The 19,254-nt window shown below is 42.3% G+C and overlaps 1 protein-coding gene across 2 annotated transcripts; it reads left to right on the top strand.

Moving 5' to 3' along the window:
* The first annotated feature begins 9,155 nt into the window (after nt 1-9,155).
* vrtn (vertebrae development associated) lies at nt 9,156-13,504 on the top strand. 2 transcript variants are annotated; one of them, XM_031581627.2, is made up of 2 exons: nt 9,156-9,443; nt 10,078-13,504. In XM_031581627.2, the coding sequence occupies exon 2, from the start codon at nt 10,080-10,082 to the stop codon at nt 12,126-12,128; it is 2,049 nt and encodes a 682-aa protein (XP_031437487.1). In that variant the 5' UTR covers nt 9,156-9,443; nt 10,078-10,079; the 3' UTR covers nt 12,129-13,504. The 2 variants fall into 2 exon arrangements, with proteins under 2 accessions (XP_031437487.1, XP_012685910.2); XM_012830456.3 differs by having other exon boundaries at nt 10,075-13,504.
* Nucleotides 13,505-19,254: the final 5,750 nt, after the last annotated feature.

Below are 19,254 nucleotides of genomic sequence, written 5' to 3'. Positions count from 1 at the left end.
GTTTCACTGAAACAATGGAGCTGTATGTGTGATGCGTGTTGAGCTTGGAATAAAACGGGGCCTAGCCCCACAGAGCTTTGGATTTGTCACTTTGTCACACTCTCACCTGGGTTGCCTGAAAGTTTTTACCACAAAGAAATGTTATGAGTGTTAGAAACGGCATCATGTCTCTCTTCTGGTATTACTTGTGTAACTTGTGTGCTAGTGTGACGAAGGACCGGCCCTTAAATGGACAGGCTGCCAATCAAAAACCGCACAAAGCTCCTGAGCTAGCTGGGTCGTCAGAGCAACAGCGGCCCTACCACAGCGTGGAGAGATACACCAGGATGACCCCTGACCCCTGACCCCTACCACAGCGTGGAGAGATACACTGATTTTCAGCTATTTTTGGTAGTTTTGGTAGGCACATACCTTACCAAGACTCACTCAAAACAGAACAAATCAACATATATAGAAAAGTGGTCAGCACCATATAAAAAAGAGTGGTATACACAATAATCAATTAGTGTTCAGTGCACAATATAAATCCTGAAACACCAACACAGTATTTACCATGTACTAAATATATAACTAGAATAATAAACATCTATTACATCCTAATCCCTGGCCTGTAAAAAGACATTTTACTCCAGTGGTTTGGCCAAATCATTTCACTTGTCCCGACAGCCATAACAGGAATCACCACTTTAATTAAGATAGGAACCGTATATATATTCCTCCTGGTTTCCGGTGGTGCTTCTTAGACCGTCACACTGACAAATCAGATGAGGACACGAACACCCAAACAGCTGGAAATACATTTCAAGAGTTCCTCGGTTTAATCCAATAAATGTTGGAAACCACGATTGTTGTCCTAGCCTCCTTCCCGTATGTATATCCGTGTGTGTGTGTGTGTGTGTGTGTGTGCGTGATTGTATGCAAGTGCAATGTGTGTGCGTTAGCGATCGTGGATCCGGGTAGAAGTCCTTTAAGATATACAGGGCGTTCACTGCTGATCAACTGGGTCTGGTAGACGCCCTTCAGAGGAAGCACAAGCACTTAAGAGGCCTTCCTCTCCAGGCTCTTGACGGAGTGCCCCCACTGCTGTAGGTCGGGTCTGATGATCCCCACCTCATCACTCCAGTGCACTTCTGGGCCTTCAGAAGAGGAGCTGAGTCCTGGTTCATTCCTCGTCACATGGTGAGCCACAACGGAGAAAACAGGATTGTCTTCAGGTGTTCCTTCATGTATAAGGGAGACAACCTCAATGAGCTGCTGCTGCTGCCTGGCCCCACTCTGAGTTCCAGTTTGCTTGGTGTACTGGTACTTGCCGTCTGAGAGAGCCCTCAGTAGCTGTCAGTGGCCATATCAAGTGCATGCTTCATTACGTGAGGCTGAGAGAGCCCTCAGTCACTGACAGTGGCCAGATCAAGGGCATGCATCATCACGTGAGGCTGCTCCCTGAGCATAAGCCATTGCTTCACTTCCTGTGGCAAGACCTGAAGACAGAGGAGCCACCCAGCATCTACATGTGGCAAGTCCTTCCCTTAGGTTGCCACATGTAGCCCCTGTTGCGCTGCAGAAGCATGTGTTTGACCACAGCCAGCCGGGTCAGTGTCCACAGAAAGGTCTGCAGAGCCTTCCCTCCGTGGAAGACGCCCAACACCTGGTTGACAAGCTGACTTCAGTGCTGGCTACAGGTGGATCTGGACTACGTCAGGACCTGCATGTCTTTGCTGATGCATCAGAGAGAGGGGCAGCAGTGAGGTGTTATGTGTGTTGAGTGAATAGCCTTCCATACATACATACATACATACACACACACACACACACACACACACACACACACACACACACACACACACACATACATACATGACGGTCGGCCTTAAAGTGTCCTGTTGCCACACTCTGTTGAAGCTCTCCCAGCTGAGTGTGCCTGACTCCACCTGCAGGTGGATCACAGACTTCCTGTCTGACAGGAGGCAACACGTGAGGCTGGGGAAGTATGTCTCTGATTCCAGGACCAAAAGCACCGGCTCCCCTCAAGGCTGCGTGCTTTCCCCTCTACTCTTCTCCCTGTAGGTATTTTCCTCCGGCAGCAGGATGCGGTCCATCAGGACCAAAACCTCACGCCACAAAACCAGCTTCTTCCCGGCTGCAGTTGGCCTCATTAACAAGACCCGGGACCCCCACCTGACTTACATTTACATTTACATTTAGTCATTTAGCAGACGCTTTTATCCAAAGCGACTTACATATGTGCGACTTACAATGTATACACATTTTACATTTACACTGATGGCACACTGCACATCAGGAGCAATTAGGGGTTCAGTGTCTTGCTCAAGGACGCTTCGACAGGGAATCGAACTAGCAACCTTCTGCTTACTAAACGACTTCTTTACCTCCTGTACCACCTTCGCCCCTTGGACTCTTATCCCGCCCCCACACCTCAAGTCTGTGTTACATTAACACACATTACATTGCACATTGCACATTCACATTGCACTCCTGTTTTGCATTTTGCATTCTACTTTCCACTTTATTTTTTTTATATTCATTGTTTATATATTTGTATCGTATATATTGTGTTTTTTGGTTCTTATGTGTAGTATTTTTCTTATGTGTAGTACTTATTGTGTTTTTATGTTTTATGTTATGTGTAGTACTTATTGTGTTTGTATGTTTTATGTTTACTGTATGCACCTATACACCAGAAAAAATTGCAGGTAGGCTTTTTGGCAATAAATCCAATTCTGATTCTGATGTTAGTGCTGCAAAACCTGTGTGTGTGTGTTCCACATTTTCCACACAACATATTTCTGCACATTTTCTAAGGTCCTATTGCATTTATATTTCCTCATTTAGCAGACGGGACTGAGAGAACTGTGTGCAGCTTTGGCCTCCTTTATGGTTGAATGTAACTAATTGTGTTGTTCGGGATTCCTGCACACCAGTTATCCGTGTTCAGGACATTGAAAGTAATGTGAGTGTGACTCCTCTATAGGCATGTGCTAGCACACCCTGATAACTGACTTTGGGCGTGTACTAATTCAAGTCAATGACAGCTGTCAATCAGCTGTGTCCAAAACATAACCATGAACTCATGAACATAGTCTTTCACTCTTTGGTGACAATTTCCACGCTGACAACTAGAGTCTGTTAGTCAGTCCATCTATTTTGTTTTTGCTGTGTGTACATCAGGTTATGTGCTGTATGCTTCAGAGTGAGATTCTCGTAAAGTTCTGGCTCTGTGTAATCTCTATTGCAGTGTTTTTGATGTTGTGGACCAAGTCGTGGGAAGTTGCTGTTTGCAAGTCGTGTCCCTATTCTCTCAGTGTTTCTGCCAGTGTGTGAATTAAAGGTACAGTAGTCTAATCCTATACACTTTTTGTAAAATTTTGCGAATTGCTCTTCTCACAGATAATCTACACACATATAAATATACAAACATATAAAGACCATTAGACGGCACATGTGGAAAATTACCTGAGGCACAATGAGAGAATTTAGTGAGACTTGAACTCTTACTTGTATTTGACTGAATCGCCACAAGGGGGCGCTAATGGCATAAGCTGTAATGAACGTCTGACAGCTGGAAGGGTGAAAAAGGAGGGTGAAGCTGTTCAGTGCCTTAGAGGAAGGTCAGCAAACATCAGAAGTAGCCTGCTAGTGGTCTCCCCACCCACAGTGACAATACCCTGGCATTACACGTCATTGATTGTTCTCGCGCTCTTTCTTAGCTGAAGTCTGACAGCACTGTGACCTTCTACTGCACTGAGACCTTCTACCTGTGACTGTAGCCAATACAAGAATGGTATCAATAATGACACGATCTTTTACCATCCTCATCAAGAAAGCATCTCCCTGTAACGTCACTCTCAGCAACACTGATAAGAAAGGATGAGCACAAGAATCTGCAATGTAGAATGAAACATTTCCATCAGGATTAATAAAGTATCCATCTATCTATCTATCTATCTATCTATCTATCTATCTAAAAGGAGAGGAGAGGTCAAAGTATCTGTGGACTACACCATCAATCTCCAAGGTGGCTTGTAGCACTGATCACAAATAGTACATTTAATATCTCTGATATCACAAGGACTGTATTTAAGTTAACTATTCAAATTGTAAATGTGCACTCTATCCCTGACATGTCCAGGGAACATAATTGTGGGAAAGGTTTAAGTTTATGTACATGAAGCATAATTGTTCGAAATGTTTCTATATCATGCTAGAATCATTGTAGATAAAAAATTTAGTAAATCATTTCAGATGATCCATGTTTAGTGACCTCATAAAGTCAAGATTTAAAAGTATCATATATTGATCTGTCTTTTTTTTCTAACATTCAATAACATTGCCGTTTAAGTAGCACTTTCAGCAAGCACCCAAAAGGAAGGGGAAAACACTCAGTAGCTGTAGGTGAGGCAGTCTAGAGATGAAGGATAAGGCCGAAACACTAGTGTTGACGCGATTTGTAAAATGAGTGAAAATCAGTTGTAGTCTTCTTAGCCATCTTCTGACTATTGGTGTTTTGGTCTTGGCAGGCTGGATTGGACTGCTGCCTAATAGAGCAAGGTAAGGTGGCATCTTCAACATTTTCTATCGGAGGGTCAGAAGTCATGACATTGTTTTTGACACTAACAAATTATAACAGACTGTGAAATCCACTGTTAGCAGCTTGGTGCTTTTAGAGCCAAACAGCTCATTTGAAGCCTGAAAAAGTGAGCACAAATGTAACAAAGGAAAAAGTAGAAAACAATCAAAACACTGGTTTTCACTAGGGTTTTCACTAGTGTTTTCACTAGTGTTCTTTGACATGTATCCCTGATTGCTAGACATAACTGTGAAAATGAAAAGTAAAAAAAGAATTTCCAAAGCAAACTGAAAATCCAGAACTAAACCTTTATATACACATTTGTATATATGTGTGTGTGTGTGTGTGTGTGTGTGTGTGTGTGTGTGTGTGTGTGTGTGTGAGTAAGTGAGAGATATGCATGGAAATCGATGTGTCCCTGTGTTCATTAATACACAGTGTAAATATCTAGTGCTTATATACACAATGTTACCTCATATTATATTCACGTTAAATGTTCAAACCAAATTCAACTGCATAAAATAAACTTCTACGTTAGATTATGAAGTCGAAATCTAATTAGCACTATTGTTAAACCACAAGATGGAGACAACGAGTCCAATTATATGGTTCAGAGGACTAGAAGAGCAGAAATTTACAAAAATTCCCAATCGTCAAATACTGCCTCTGAACATGCATGTTAACATATCAGACTGGATTTAATGGAGGATATACTGACTTAAGGGTTTTGCACTCAAAGGCAGACTAGGGCGTCGCCTGTGCAGCAGAAATTAACATCACAGCAAACACAAAGAGAATCCCTGACAAACCCACAGCCCATCAGGAGACTGAGTATGCCAGCATCAAGACTATGTGCTGAACCCACCACCCCACACTGCAATTAGTAGTGGAAATATATATTACATTTCTCACTGTCATATTACTTATCATTCATGTCCAGATCCTCTCTGTAGAATCTTGGTGTATATTTGGCTTCTTGGTGGGTCTTCTTGGCCATTACATTCCTGTCTTTAAAACCGTGAGAGGTGCCGTGTGTTAACTGTTTTATTGATGCTGTTAAGGACGAGTGTTGACCCTAATGCACTCAGAAGATGAGCGGCCTATTTTATAGACCTACTGACAGCATTAGGTCTGTAAGTCTATGAAGAATATCAGTTTTGTTGTGAGGGGAATTTTGACTTGTCTCTGCAATGAAAACCTCATTGATTTTTGTTCAGAAGGTCATTTGGTTCAGCCTGTTACTAAATTCAGTCCTGTTTGTAAGAGTGCCAGACAATCTAGAGTCAGTGGGGAAATAGGTTTTTTTTTTTTCACACTTTTGCAATCACATAAAAATGTTGACCAGTGAAGAAACGACTTCATCTGTAAAATACATCCATGCATCCTGAATTTGTAACATGAAGTATGTGTGGCAATACTTTTATTCCACAAGTTCTATAAAGTACATTTCAAGAAATAACTTTAAGGGCATTGGTGGCCATATAATTTAACTCTGCCTGTCGACTGTTGATGTATGCATCTATCTATCTATGGACATAACTATCTCAATCAAAACTAAACTGTATTCATTTTGTTTTATGACCTAATATCAGTTTGAATAAAATAAATCTAAATTCTATTTTGTGCTTTGTGTGGGCTTGGACAGGGGTGAGATGGGGGTGCAGACGAGATAACAAGGTGGAGAACAGCACACTTCAGGAGTCAGGGCTTTTGGCCAGCGCAGGCCCCCTGCAGTGAGGAGCCAATAGGTGTTGAGTGCCTTGCTCTTGACAGTGTCTCAGAAGCCTCCGAACGGTCAAGCTCAAGAACAAAATGTTGAGACCATTCTTCCCATCCCCCCTCTCTTCTCCCTTGCTCTCTTCTCTGGTTGTACTGTGCTCCTTTGAAGACCACCCCAACCCCCAGTTCTCCTCACCTGATGTCTCACTTGCACACACACACACACACACACACACACACACACACACACACACACACACACACACACACACAGTGTGTGACAGACAACCGGAGCCGACACCAATGTTTGTCATTAGCATTTTAAACAGCCTGGACTTGCTTTGCCTCGAGAGACTATAGGTAGTGTAGTTGACCTGCACACTTAAGGCGAGAGAGTGATTGAGCAGAGGAAAGTGGACTGACCAGTCGGCATATAACTCAAGAAAAATAAAGAGAGGGAAGCTGAACTAGAAGATCAGTCATTGCACCATGTATGTCACAATCCTTGACTCTGAGGTGGTGATGGTTTTAGATGAAAGAAAATAAAAAGACCTAGAAATAGAAGAGAAAAGTAGAGCAAAATCCATGTGTGACACTAAAACACTGTTTTTACTGTTTGTCTTAGCACAAAGTTATACAATTATCTGGTCTTATTAGCAGAAAGGACAAAAAAGTTATTAGCCAAGGCCTGAAATGTCATGGTGGTCAACTAAAAAAAAAAAAAAACACACACACACACACACACACACACACACACACAAAGTTTCTCTGGTGACTATTAGACTACTATCCCTACATAAAACCATTTCATCTGAGAGTTTGAACTCCACTGTTCCACATCTGGTTTAATGTTAACATGGTGTCTGATTCAAATAAGTAGTAGCAAAGGAATCCTTTCAGAAGACTTCAGAATATTGGGTATATACTGTATGTGTAATCTGAACCTCAGACAGTCTACCGGTGGAATGTGACAGACTTCACTGTCTAATGCATATTCCCCTTAAAATAGTAATGTTGACAGTGGCAATCTTAAATCATTTGAGTGTACACAGAGGAAAACATCAGTTCACAAGGAAAACTAAATTTCTTACCATGCAAACTACAATAGCACCCAACCTATTTTATCACAACATAACACATTGTTACACCATGCTTTTTTATTGCTCTTAGCTTGACTGTTCTCTCCCTTGTACGTCGCTTTGGACAAAAGCATCTGCTAAATGACTAAATGTAATGTAAATGTAATGTAAACCACTGAAATCCAGAAATATCCCTTGAAACTAAATATTACACAAGAAGCAATGGACTTTGGTTTTTTATTCTGCATGTCTTTCAGGAGGCCTCTTTCATGTACAGAAGGGCTCTAACATTGCTTGTTTCATTATATAAATGGGTACACACATTTTAATGTAATTTCAAAATATACCATTAAAAAAATATAACGCTTTAATGTTTTATTAACACAATATTGAGTCCAGTTTCCTGACAGAAGACAGTGATCTTTCCTACTGTACAGAGACTCCTCAACATCCAGACATTCATCTCGTGCATCTACGGACTCCCATCTCAGTGTATTAGGGAGAAATGTGCATCTCAACATTAGGCTACCTTTCTGTGGAAGTGGATAAGCTCTCCCCTCCCCAAAAAACCTCTTTGCAAAACAGCTGCATTGGCACCAAGTAGTCTGGCAAGCCCCCTGAAGAGTGCACAGTGGAGGGCCATGCATAGACCAAGCCAGGGAGAGGTGTGGCTGTGTTGGTAGGTGGAGGCAAGGGTGGCTGGGGGTGGATGTGGGACAAAAGGCCACAGATCCTGAATGCTTTGCAAAAGGCAGACAGGGAGAAGTGTTAAAAGCGATACCTGACACAAACAAGCAGCTATGGACACCAGGGGTGTGTCTTTTGGCAGACGTGTATACAGACACACACACACACACACACACACACACACACACACACACACACACACACACACACACACACACACACACACACACACACACACAGAGTGTGTCTGCTGTGCATGAACCTAATAAACAAGATGTATTTTTTTTATCTTTAGGTAAGAAACCTCAGCTATTACTGTTAAGTTTAAGACATCCTGTTTATATAATATCACTGCAATGAATACGTCTGTTATATTCAACCACTGTAAGGTCCACACATGTTAATGCCTTACTGACTTAACTGCATGTAGGCACATCCCATTAAAGGCGACCTAAAATATCCATACATGCCTGTATCCTATCTAAATGACCTAATTCAAACTAACTTTGGCGAAATGTCTGGTCAGTACCGTTGATCCACTGATGCATTCACCTGTAGATATGGAAATGGCAACTTCCCCCACCCCATATAGCTACCTTTCAAGCACTGCCTAATCTGAGCTGCTATCTTTCTGGTGTAAGAATAAAAAAAAAACCTCAGGTCTGTATAACATAGTACATATAAAATCGTTCTAATGTGGCAAACATTTGACATTGTGTCAACTTTATTTTAATACGACTGTGGGCACTGATTCAGAGTCGACAATTGTTGTCATTACCATGAGTAAAGATAAGAGAGAAAAAAAACACCCTACAATTACATTATAAAATGATTAGGCTCCAGAATGTTTAAGAAGTTAGAATTTTTTTCTGGTCAAGAACATCCATTTTCAAATTAATTAAAAGTCTTCAGTATTTTCCTAAAGCCATCAGTCTGGGTTTGGAGTAAACATTTGTGCAGATTTGTAAATCTAAAATAGCTGTGTTTAACTCAGACAGGTATCACATGTGCCAAACGTATCGATACCTACGCTCATCAAACTTAATAGCCTCTTGACACGGAGGCTTTTGTTAACACTTCACATTGAAATTGACCACGGCGCTGCGTGAGAGGGTGTGTTTTCATGCCTGGAACAAAAAACAATCTTGTGATTGACAATTTCCTGGAGGGAGGTACTCCTTATCATTTCGAATCTCCAAATTGCCTTGGACTCAGGTTGGCCTCAAAGAAGCCAACTACAAGCGCAGAGCACACTCGTCAGTAAACTCACAATGGACTAATCTGGAAACGTAGAACAACAGAAATTCAACACACACTCTCTGCTGCTAAGGACGGACGGTTATTTGAGATACAGTTATTGTAACTGACCTAAGGTAAATATTCCTTTCCTGATTATGAGTTTTTTATGAGCGTAACTAAAACGCGAACTTGCTAATTAAGATTTTTAAACTGACCCAAATGTATTTATGTAAACGAAGTAACGAACCCACCTAATACCACGTTAAGACGAATACTGTCTGAGAATAATCAATGTTGACACAACGGTTTCCCAATATTTAAGATGGTACGGAATGTTTTTAGACACATTGGCTGCTAGCTAATTAATGGAAAGCAACAGGCTCTTTAGCCCTCGCATACATCCAAGCTGACTGTCCTAGTTAGGTTGAAATTCGCCAAGTAGGCCTATATGCTTCCCTGTTATGTTCAGTGTTTCCGATTTTTAGGTACAAAAGTGTTGAATAGTGAAATGATGTACCATGAATACTAAAGCAAGAAGTAAAATAATGATACATGTTTTGTAGAAGTTACCAGCAATTAAACAATTTGTTATAGAAAACTTTAATTACTATTGCTTCATGAAATATGAATTGCTGTTATAAATACAATGCGTGTGCATGTTGCCTTCAGGAAAGCATTAGAGTTCATGTTTACATTTAGGCAGTAGTAAAAAAAAAAAAAAAATTCCCCACACCTTTCCTGAGTTTGGCTTACTTTTCTTTCCAGCAGGAATGATTCAGAGGAAAGAGGTTGTGCTCTCTGTCCTCGGCAAGCTCCAGGATGCCACAGAGTGCACAGGCTTGGAGGCCCTCACCAAAGTGGCCATGGAGGTGGAGCGAGTCCTGTTCCCCTTCCTCCTCCCCACAGAGACTTGCAAGGAGCTCATGTCTTGGATGGGTATCGACAGTGTGGCCCATACTCTTTACCCTGCAGATGCACCCGTTGGCCTTTTGCCTCTGGCCTGCAAGGGGGAGGGGAACTTGCTATTTGATGCTGCCAGCATGCTGTTGGTGGGGTGCACCAGCCTCAGCCTGGAGCTCCAGGTGAGAACCGTGGTGGAGATGCTGCTGTGGAAGCGGTACTACCTGTCTGGCATGATCGACTCAAAGGTAATGCTGCAGGCTGCCAGGTTCTCCCTTTCTGCTGAGGAGTCGGAGGACATGCTCAACCTACCCATGGCTGTGCTGGAGGCCATCTTTGATGCCGATGTCAAGGCGTCCTGTTTCCCTGGCTCATTTGCCAACATGTGGCACGTCTATGCTCTCTCCTCTGTGCTACGGTGCAATATATACTCTGTCTACCCCATGTACAACCTGAAGATCCGGCCCTACTTCAACCGGCTCATACGACCCAGGGTTTGGCCTAAGGAGACAGGGTTATCGACCCTGCACATCATGTGGTCTGGGGAGTTGGAGAATGCCTCTGTTTTTAAGCCTCACAACTTCATTGCCCTTGTGAAAGCCTGCGATCTGAACATAGGCACCCCCAACAGCGAACAAAGAGCTCTACCACTTAAGACACTTGAACTGCTGAATCAGGACTCGCAGCTGTCCTACTCCAACCTCAAGGATAAGTTCAACATCACAAAGAGCACCTTCTACCGCTGGAGAAGGCAAACCCAGGAGCACCGCCAGAAGTCAGCTGCCAGGTACGAGGCCAAACACTTCTTTCAAGCTTGCTACTTGGAGGGTAAGCTCATACCTCTCCACCAGTTCAAGGAGTTCTTCCCTGAGATCTCCCGGTCAACCTACTATGCCTGGAAACATGAGCTGCTGTCATCTGGAGGGAACCTCTCTGGGGGGTCCACTGGAGAGGTGAGTCCAGGAGAGAGCACAGAACCAGAGTCCTGGTCCTCACCAGAGGGGAAGCACAGTGATCATCAGGACATAACAAACTACTTCACGTTCAACTCCGACAAGCTCGAGGGAGAGCGCACCCAAAATCTTACCATGATGCAAGAGGCCAAGAAGTGCCTTCAGAACTGCATTGCAATGAACACTTCATGGCCGTACAGAATCTTTAAAAGGACCTTCCCAGGCATATCAAGGTCAACATACTACAACTGGAGGAGAGAAGCCATGCTGTTCAATCCAGGCTACAAAGATGCCACAGGGAGCGGTGAGGACAGCTCGGATGGTGACAAGTCTCAGAGTCTAAATGGTGAGCTGTTCCCCATTCAGCCAGTGAGCCATAGGCAAGCCCTAAGGGTCAAGATCTGCAGGCGCAAGGCCAAGAGTGTCCAGGTGGTGCACCTTCGAAACAAGAAGCTCCGAGAGCAGGCAAAATCCTGTGCCCAGAAGACCAAAATGCCACACTCCAAGTTCAAAGTCATGTTCCCCTCCATTTCCACCAGCTTCTACTGGTTCTGGAGAAAGAGAAGCAACCGACGAGAAAAAATTGTGGACAACCCACAGGTGAAAGAAGCAGAAAGCATGGGTTTTATAAGAGATGACATTAAAGAAGAGATTACCAGTCCTCCAGTGTCTCCTTTGGAGGATGACACCAAGCAATTGAATGGCGAGACTGTTTCCCCTTATCAAGTCACTCTGCCTGCATTCCCTGCCTTCCACAAAACCCCAGAGGACCACGTGTTTGTCATGGATGTGGTGGCGCTGGCCAACTTTAAGGCTAAAGCAAAGTTATTCCTGCAGCAACGCTTTGAGGAAAAGTCTTTCCCCACTTTCAAGGAGTTTAGATCCTATTTCCCCCTCACGCCACGTTCCACTTACTATATGTGGAAAAGAGCTTTGCATCATGGTGTTCCATTAGTTCACAGTTGATGACTCCCATTTCCTGAATGCCCCCACAGCTCTCTGTGTTCAAAGCTTTAACATCCCACCAATCGTGAAGGCTACGTGGTTTTCCATCAGCTTGGACTCATGGGAAGAAAATCCACTCGCAATAAGTTTTTTTTTTTTAAATTGGCAGCTAAAAAGGCTAATCATCAGATCTCTAAATTGTAACTTAAAAATGTCCCTCTTTCCTTTTCCTTACTTTACTCTGCTCTCATCTCAGGTCTAGGACATTAGCATGTGTGTGAAATGGGACTATCCTTAAGCTGTGCACCACTTAAGCCTTGATGGCCCTTGGGCAAAAGGGTAGTTCAAAGCCAGAGATAGTGAGGCTTCAAATGGCTCTTTGTTTGAGTGGTCTCTTAATCGCCTTGAACCATTGTGGCTGGGTGGCCCTTTATTTTCTATTTTATTTTAGTTGTGCTCACGCTTTCAAAGTTTATTTTTATTTTATTTTGGTAAGTCATCATGACTAGCATCTGTAGTTTCCCATGGTTACCATATATTTTAGAATTGTGATGATGAGAAATTAAAGCATTGTACATTTCTTTGTTTGACCATTTTCCGTTCCATTTTTTAATTCACATATATATATTTTTGTATTGACGACGATGTTATCTGTATCTAGAAATGAAATCACTGTGGCACCACTTATTTGTTTTTGCCACTCTTAAATTTGGATAGAGGTTTTTTTTTTTGTTCCAAGTTGTAAATTCACTAAATTAAGCAATGAAATGTTATAGAATGCTCAGTGTAAATGTTTACAATGCAACATTTTATGAAAGGAATATCAGGGTCTATATTTCATTTTGCACACAGTATTTTGAAAATGTCTTGTGAAAAGTGTACGGATGTCCGTGTTTTGATTTGTTGCTGTATGAGATGTAAATCTGTTTTGCTTCACCTTTTTTTTTAAACTACCTAACTTGATTTTTTTTTTTTTTTTGTCTTTTGACCTCAAGGTCGGGACCATAATGCATCACAAATATATTCTTTTTTCTTACTTTTGTCACTTTGTAATGATCAAAATGTATGATGTCACCATTGTGGTGTAGTAAAATTCTAAGATTTGTGTAGACGGTTTAACGACATCTCAAGTAGCGGCTGTTTCAGATGATGTGCTATGGATCTTCATTGGTCAATGTCAGTGGTCTGTGTGGGATTGTGCATGTAGTTACTCGCAAAGCAATATTTGCTCTGAAGCAAGAAATCAATAAACCATCCTCAAAATGTTTTGTTGTGCCTGAATGCTTTTCATGTCTATCACTACTCGTCACACTCCCAAGTGGGTCATCATTAATGTTTGCACTTTTGCACTCATAACATCTTGTTTAAATCCACGGAGGCATGTAATTGTCTCATTTTTTAACAAAAACCCAGTCCTGTATGGCTAGTAAGTGTCAGATCAATTGCACCTACAAGGATGACCCATAGACATGAAATTGCCTTGTTCTAAAGAACATGAGGAGGAGTTAGGGTCCGGCCCAATGCCTTTTCCTTTTGGTGGACTAAATGCTGCACCGGTGTGAAGACGAAAGCAATCCATAGCTTTACCCGTTATCTTTTATATTTAACTTTGTTAACATATTGCATTTTTTCCATAATTATATTGCTGAAAAGTGATCCAGTTCACTGATGCGGTCCCTAAACGTGTCTTATAATACTTTCTCTGTCACTGATGGAGGCCCTGGAATAGCCATGAATTAATTTACAGTTTCTGTACCATTTACTCCAGAAGATATTTGAACCTCAATATGTCCAGAATATTGTGAATTTATACTTATTTTAATGCATTGCAATGACACAGGTAGTCCCATGGATTATTTGAAATGTTAATCAGCTGAGATAGTTGAAAAGTACTACCTGGATACTATAGGAAGCATATGTTTACATATATGCTGTGTGTAGGAACCATATGTTTACATATATGCTGTGTGGTGACTAATACTGGATACTATAGGAACCATATGTTTACATATATGCTGTGTGGTTTCTCCAACCAAAAAGTCAAAGATGTAAAAATGTTGGAACATAATCTTACAAAGGGCATTCAATCCCCAAATCTCTATAGAAACAGAATATGCATTCTGAAATGACATGGAGGCTGACCAGCAGTGGCAGTTCTTGAAATGTGTCAGTCAGTTAATGTGCACTTAAATGTCTACTTGTCTAGTACGGAGTTGCCCCCCTGTCTGTTATGTTTTGAGAAACCTAGAACTGGATTTAAGGTGACGAGACACAGTGAATCCTATAAACACACATTTTGAATTCGACAATGATGAAGTTACACACTCGTATACTATGAATTGTGTTCAGTGGCTTCAATGATATTCACCACAACAATGGTTTCATAGATATTCACTCAGTTATTTGAGTTAGTTATTTGAATTTAATGCCAAAGGCCTTTTGGAACTTAGCTCATTACTGGCCCTAGAAATTTCATGGACATTGACATAATGGCAGCCAGGGAAAAGGTTCTCTTAACTGTCTGATTAGTCAGCGATTTGCATTACCTTTACTTCCTCCATCTTGGCAGTCCGAGCTCGAGACTGCCAAGCATCCTTCATACTGGATGCTGTTTATCCCAAAAATAGCATGAAAATAATGAGCGGTGGCAGGTGGGGAGTAAAGCCTTGTAGGATTAGCACACTGCAGTCATGAGACTGCAAGAAGAGCAGTTAAGCACAGCAGAGCTTTCAGGATGCCATAGCATTCCGTAAACAAAGATGCATTGGGGAAATTGTTCTGGGTTTGCCTTTATTTTAAGAATGTATGGCTCTGAAATGATGGGCAGTTTTGAATGTTGAGTAACATCTAATGAAGCTTGCAGCTTTTCCAGAAATGATGAGAGGGAAAAGGAGTAGTTTCTTCAGTACCTCTCTCCTATCAATTCAATTCTTATAATTTCTTGAGAAAACAAATGTTTACACATTTAGAGCTGAAGAAAAACCCTGGGCCATCTGACGAAATGTTTTCACCTTAAAAAGGTAATTTGCATGTCCATGGACCCCTGAATCACCCCCACATTCTGCCCAACACCCACCCCTGACAGCCCTACTTGCAGGTCATTTTGAGTGAGTCAAATTCAGTGAGATAGCAGGCAGTGTTCCTACAGTATTACATTCTTCTAGAAAAAAATGGTTCTTACCTGCATGACCTCACACCTGTTTTATCTTTGTTTCATCTGTGCCCAGTTTTGATGTAACCTGATGTAAGAGCAATGTCCCTGTGAAATTCTAACTTGATGTAGTGTAAATTGTGAACACTAGATGGCACCAATTAGCTTTTTCTATTATAGTGCAAGTTATGGTACCACCCCATACCACTGCTACGATACTGGGCAGCCTCAGAAAGTGTATAATCCACAATTTAGCTATCAGCCTCAGTCATTAGTTGTCACTTGTAACTAAATGAAATGAGGAGGCAAGTGACCCAAATATACAGACTTTTAAAACACAGTTAAAACACAAACACTAAAATGTCTCATTTGTTAGTTATCACCTACAATCAATCCTGAGGCACTGCCTTCAACCTGGACCTGCGAGGTGCGCCACATATGATGCAATGGTCTGAAATGTCATAAAAAGTTACAATGAGAACGTTTTCAGCAGACTGAAGCTGACTGTTCAGGCAGTGGGTTATGCAAATGGAGTGGTGCAGACGAGATGAAATCTCCTTTGAAGAGATACTCTTCCCCCCTCAGTGCTCCTGTGTGTGTGTGTGTGTGTGTGTGTGTGTGTGTGTGTGTGTGTGTGTGTGTGTGTGTATATATATATATATATATGATTTGCCTCATGTTCACCCCAGTATGTGCTCTTGTGTTCATTGTCTTGGCCTTTGTGTTCTGAGTGTAGCAATAACCACTCTGCTTGCCCCACCTCCCTCCCATGCACATCCATCGATAGAGACATTTCCCACTCCACAGCCTTTGGCAAAAAAGCACTTCTCTTTCAGCCAGATGACTCCCCTTGTCTTGCTTTTGTGCGCTTGATAGATTGGGAGCCCATGCTAGCAAGTGCCATGATTGCCAGATCAATGAACCAGCAAAGACCGTTTTTTTCATCACTCAGCCTGCAACACTCAAGTTCTTTGCTCGCACTGATGGAACAACCCTCTCTCTCTAATCCCGGTGCCTGATGGTAAATGCAGTGAAGGAGCAGTATGGACTGATGCAGGAGTGGGGATGATCTGGGACTCGGTGATGTCTTACATTATACTATTTCAAAACTGGTCTGAAAGGTTTCTTCATTCAAAACAAACAGAAGGTTTAAGGTGTGGTCCTAGTATGTGTATGGAATGTGTTGGCTGACATTGTAGAGCACAGGCACAGTCAGTGTGTGAGAGGGAGTTGTTATCTCCCTGACCTGAACAAGAGAACTGCGCAAGGTTGTTTGTGCGAGTGTCATAGTAACGCCTTCCATGAGGTGATTTTTTTTAATCTGAGGCACAAACGTGTCCAGTAATAGCCTGGTGTTGTTTGTAAAGGTTTTCAGATACCAGCGCTGCAAAATCTGATTTTTTTACTCCAAATCACATATCTTGCGTACCCGAGAGAGAGAGAGAGAGAGAGAGAGAGAGAGAGACAGAGAGAAAGACAGAGAGAGAGCGAGAGAGAGAGAAGTATCAAAATGAGAAGTAAATGATTAAGTGATAGGCAGTGTTGTGTTGGAACACTAACCTTTGAAAAAATGATCTTGAATAAAAGTCACAAAAAGGAATGTCATTATCTTTACCTTTATCAAGATTCGTCATCATTCCAACACAGGTAGAGAAACATCCAGAGCACAATCTTCACCATTTAAAGCAGACACTTCCCTGTTGAGGGACTGCCGCTATATCACCAGCCAACAGCAAGATGGCGCTGTAATTCCGTGGCTCCATGTGTAAGGACCCACACAACTCAACACTGGTGCCTGCCTGCAGTCTAAAGCTCTCTTCCAGCACTGGCATTTTGTTACACAATTTCACAGAGCTCTCCCCATTGTCTCGCATTAATTACAAACCTCCCTGGACAGAGTGACAGTGTGTAAATATTGCCTGTTTTCATTCAAAGCCTTCTCAGCTATTAAAAACAATAGGATCCCTCAGAGCTTTTGACCAGTGATGCACAGCTGAGTGCACACCGCATTGGGGTATGGAGCCAGAGCCTGGGGATCCAGCTCAATCCAGTAACAGACACGTTCACTATTTCCCTGCATGATAATGACCCACTTTAGCCTTGCCCCTAATAAGAGAGACCTTATTGACAATTCCACCTTTCCAATTGAACCTCATATCCGATAATGACCAAATTACTGTGGGACTTTATTCTTCTGTCTCAATCCTGAATGTCTAGCTCCAGCTTATGATTAGAAAGCAGGGTAACCACAAACCATGAACTCATTCCTAGTCAGCTATTGTCAATGGCAGGGAAAGGATAAAGGCTAATTGGTGGATTTAGTTTCAGTTCATGTAACGGAGCTGCACTGTAGGGGAGTAGAGGAGAAAGGACGAAGAAGAAGAAGAAGAAGAAAAAGAAGAAGCAAACACACACATCATGGTGGCCTGTATGTGGTAATAATTTCTATGAAACCTTTTTAATGGTGTTTCTTTACTAGCTCACATTTTTGGCTAATGTCTCTTTTTTCCTCGGAAATGACTGGGTTCCTTTGGTGCTTTAACTCCAAATTAATTCCTCAATGGGAGTCTCTGAAAAAGAGAAAACCACCAACAAAGAGGAAGAAAATGGCCACTGCTAAAAACACTTCACAGCTAATGATGCAGATAATGAGACATGTCATGTTTGTCAACTGACTAGCGCAGCTTCTCTCATCTGTTGTCCTTGGGAAACCTTCCTCGTCAGACACTGCATCCAACAAGCTACTGAACAGCAGAAGATGTGACCTATATAGAGCACAGGCAGGAGGATAACATCCAGCCTACACCTAAGCTTTGCTCTCAACAGACCTGGATTCCTGCATTCCAACATGACTTAAATGGCAGCAGTGATAATGCTCTAGATTAGAGGGGTGAAATTGATTTCGTTTGACTTTGTTTGATTTACATAGGTGATTAATCTGACCACAGTAACATTATAGCATTTGACTGGACAGGAGGTCATGGCTGCAGCCGCATCTGGGCAACAACACAATGTTATAAAATGTGTGCCTAATGTCTTCCTACCAAATGGGTCTAAACTGTTTGATGCGTCTCGATTACAAATCTTCTTCGGGATGTTTTCCCAGGAGATAAAGGGCAAATAACACATTAGACCCTCCATAGGCCCAATTTAATGGGATGATAAACAAGCAGCTGCTTCAATGCTTTTAAATAGAAAGATGACCTGCGGTTCACTAATAAGTCTTTCTCCTGGAAGCAGGCTGCCTTGTGTCAAGCAGCTGAGGGACTTGTTGCCTACTCGCCTTTAAATGAATGGCTTTAACCAAGATTGGGCTTTCCTTTCAGCCGAGAAAAAGGACCCTCTCTCCGGGAGCTTTGCTTGAGCGAGCCACCCCTCTGATTGATGTCCGTTTCCTCCAGACCATCGATTCCACGCTCCGCCACACACACCACTAAGTGGCATTCTGAAACATAGGATGGACAGTCCCCACACCCTATAGGTACACAACCACTTCTGTGGTCCCTACAGCCAAGGGAGTTGATTTACCTGGGGAGGCCACATGCAGAATCATTTATTGTGCTCTGCTTTTAATAAAGATGCAGGCTACTAACGGTTCGATCCAGTGTAGGTACACGATAGCCCTTGTAGCAAAAGAGTGGGAATGTGTTTGGGTCATTTCCTGAGATTGGACCCATGGCTGTTTGACCTGACAGGCCCTGGACTGAGTGTCATGTTCTCTTTTCAAGTCATCCGACAGACAACAATTGCAACCATAGTTGCACAATAATGACTGCTTTGCCAATACAAAATGTTCCCATATGTCTTACAAAAAATCTCTAAGCCGCTGTTCATGTTCTCCTCACACTGGCCATGCGGCTGACTATGGCTCTGCGGTTAGGGCAGTAACGGCTTATTTCATATTGTCCCCTTGAGAGTGTTCATGCAGCATGCAGCACGTGTCGTGTGTGGGTGCGAGGGATCGCCCCTGTGTCCATGCTGAATTATGTGCCTGTC

Source organism: Clupea harengus, chromosome 15 (assembly GCF_900700415.2).
Source record: "Clupea harengus chromosome 15, Ch_v2.0.2, whole genome shotgun sequence".
Taxonomy (NCBI): domain Eukaryota; kingdom Metazoa; phylum Chordata; class Actinopteri; order Clupeiformes; family Clupeidae; genus Clupea; species Clupea harengus.
This window is presented reverse-complemented; position numbering and strand designations above follow the sequence as displayed.

Bases quoted from the DNA above. Each gene is read 5' to 3' on its own strand.
- vrtn (XM_031581627.2), top strand. From the start codon at position 10,080: ATGATTCAGAGGAAAGAGGTTGTGCTCTCTGTCCTCGGCAAGCTCCAG.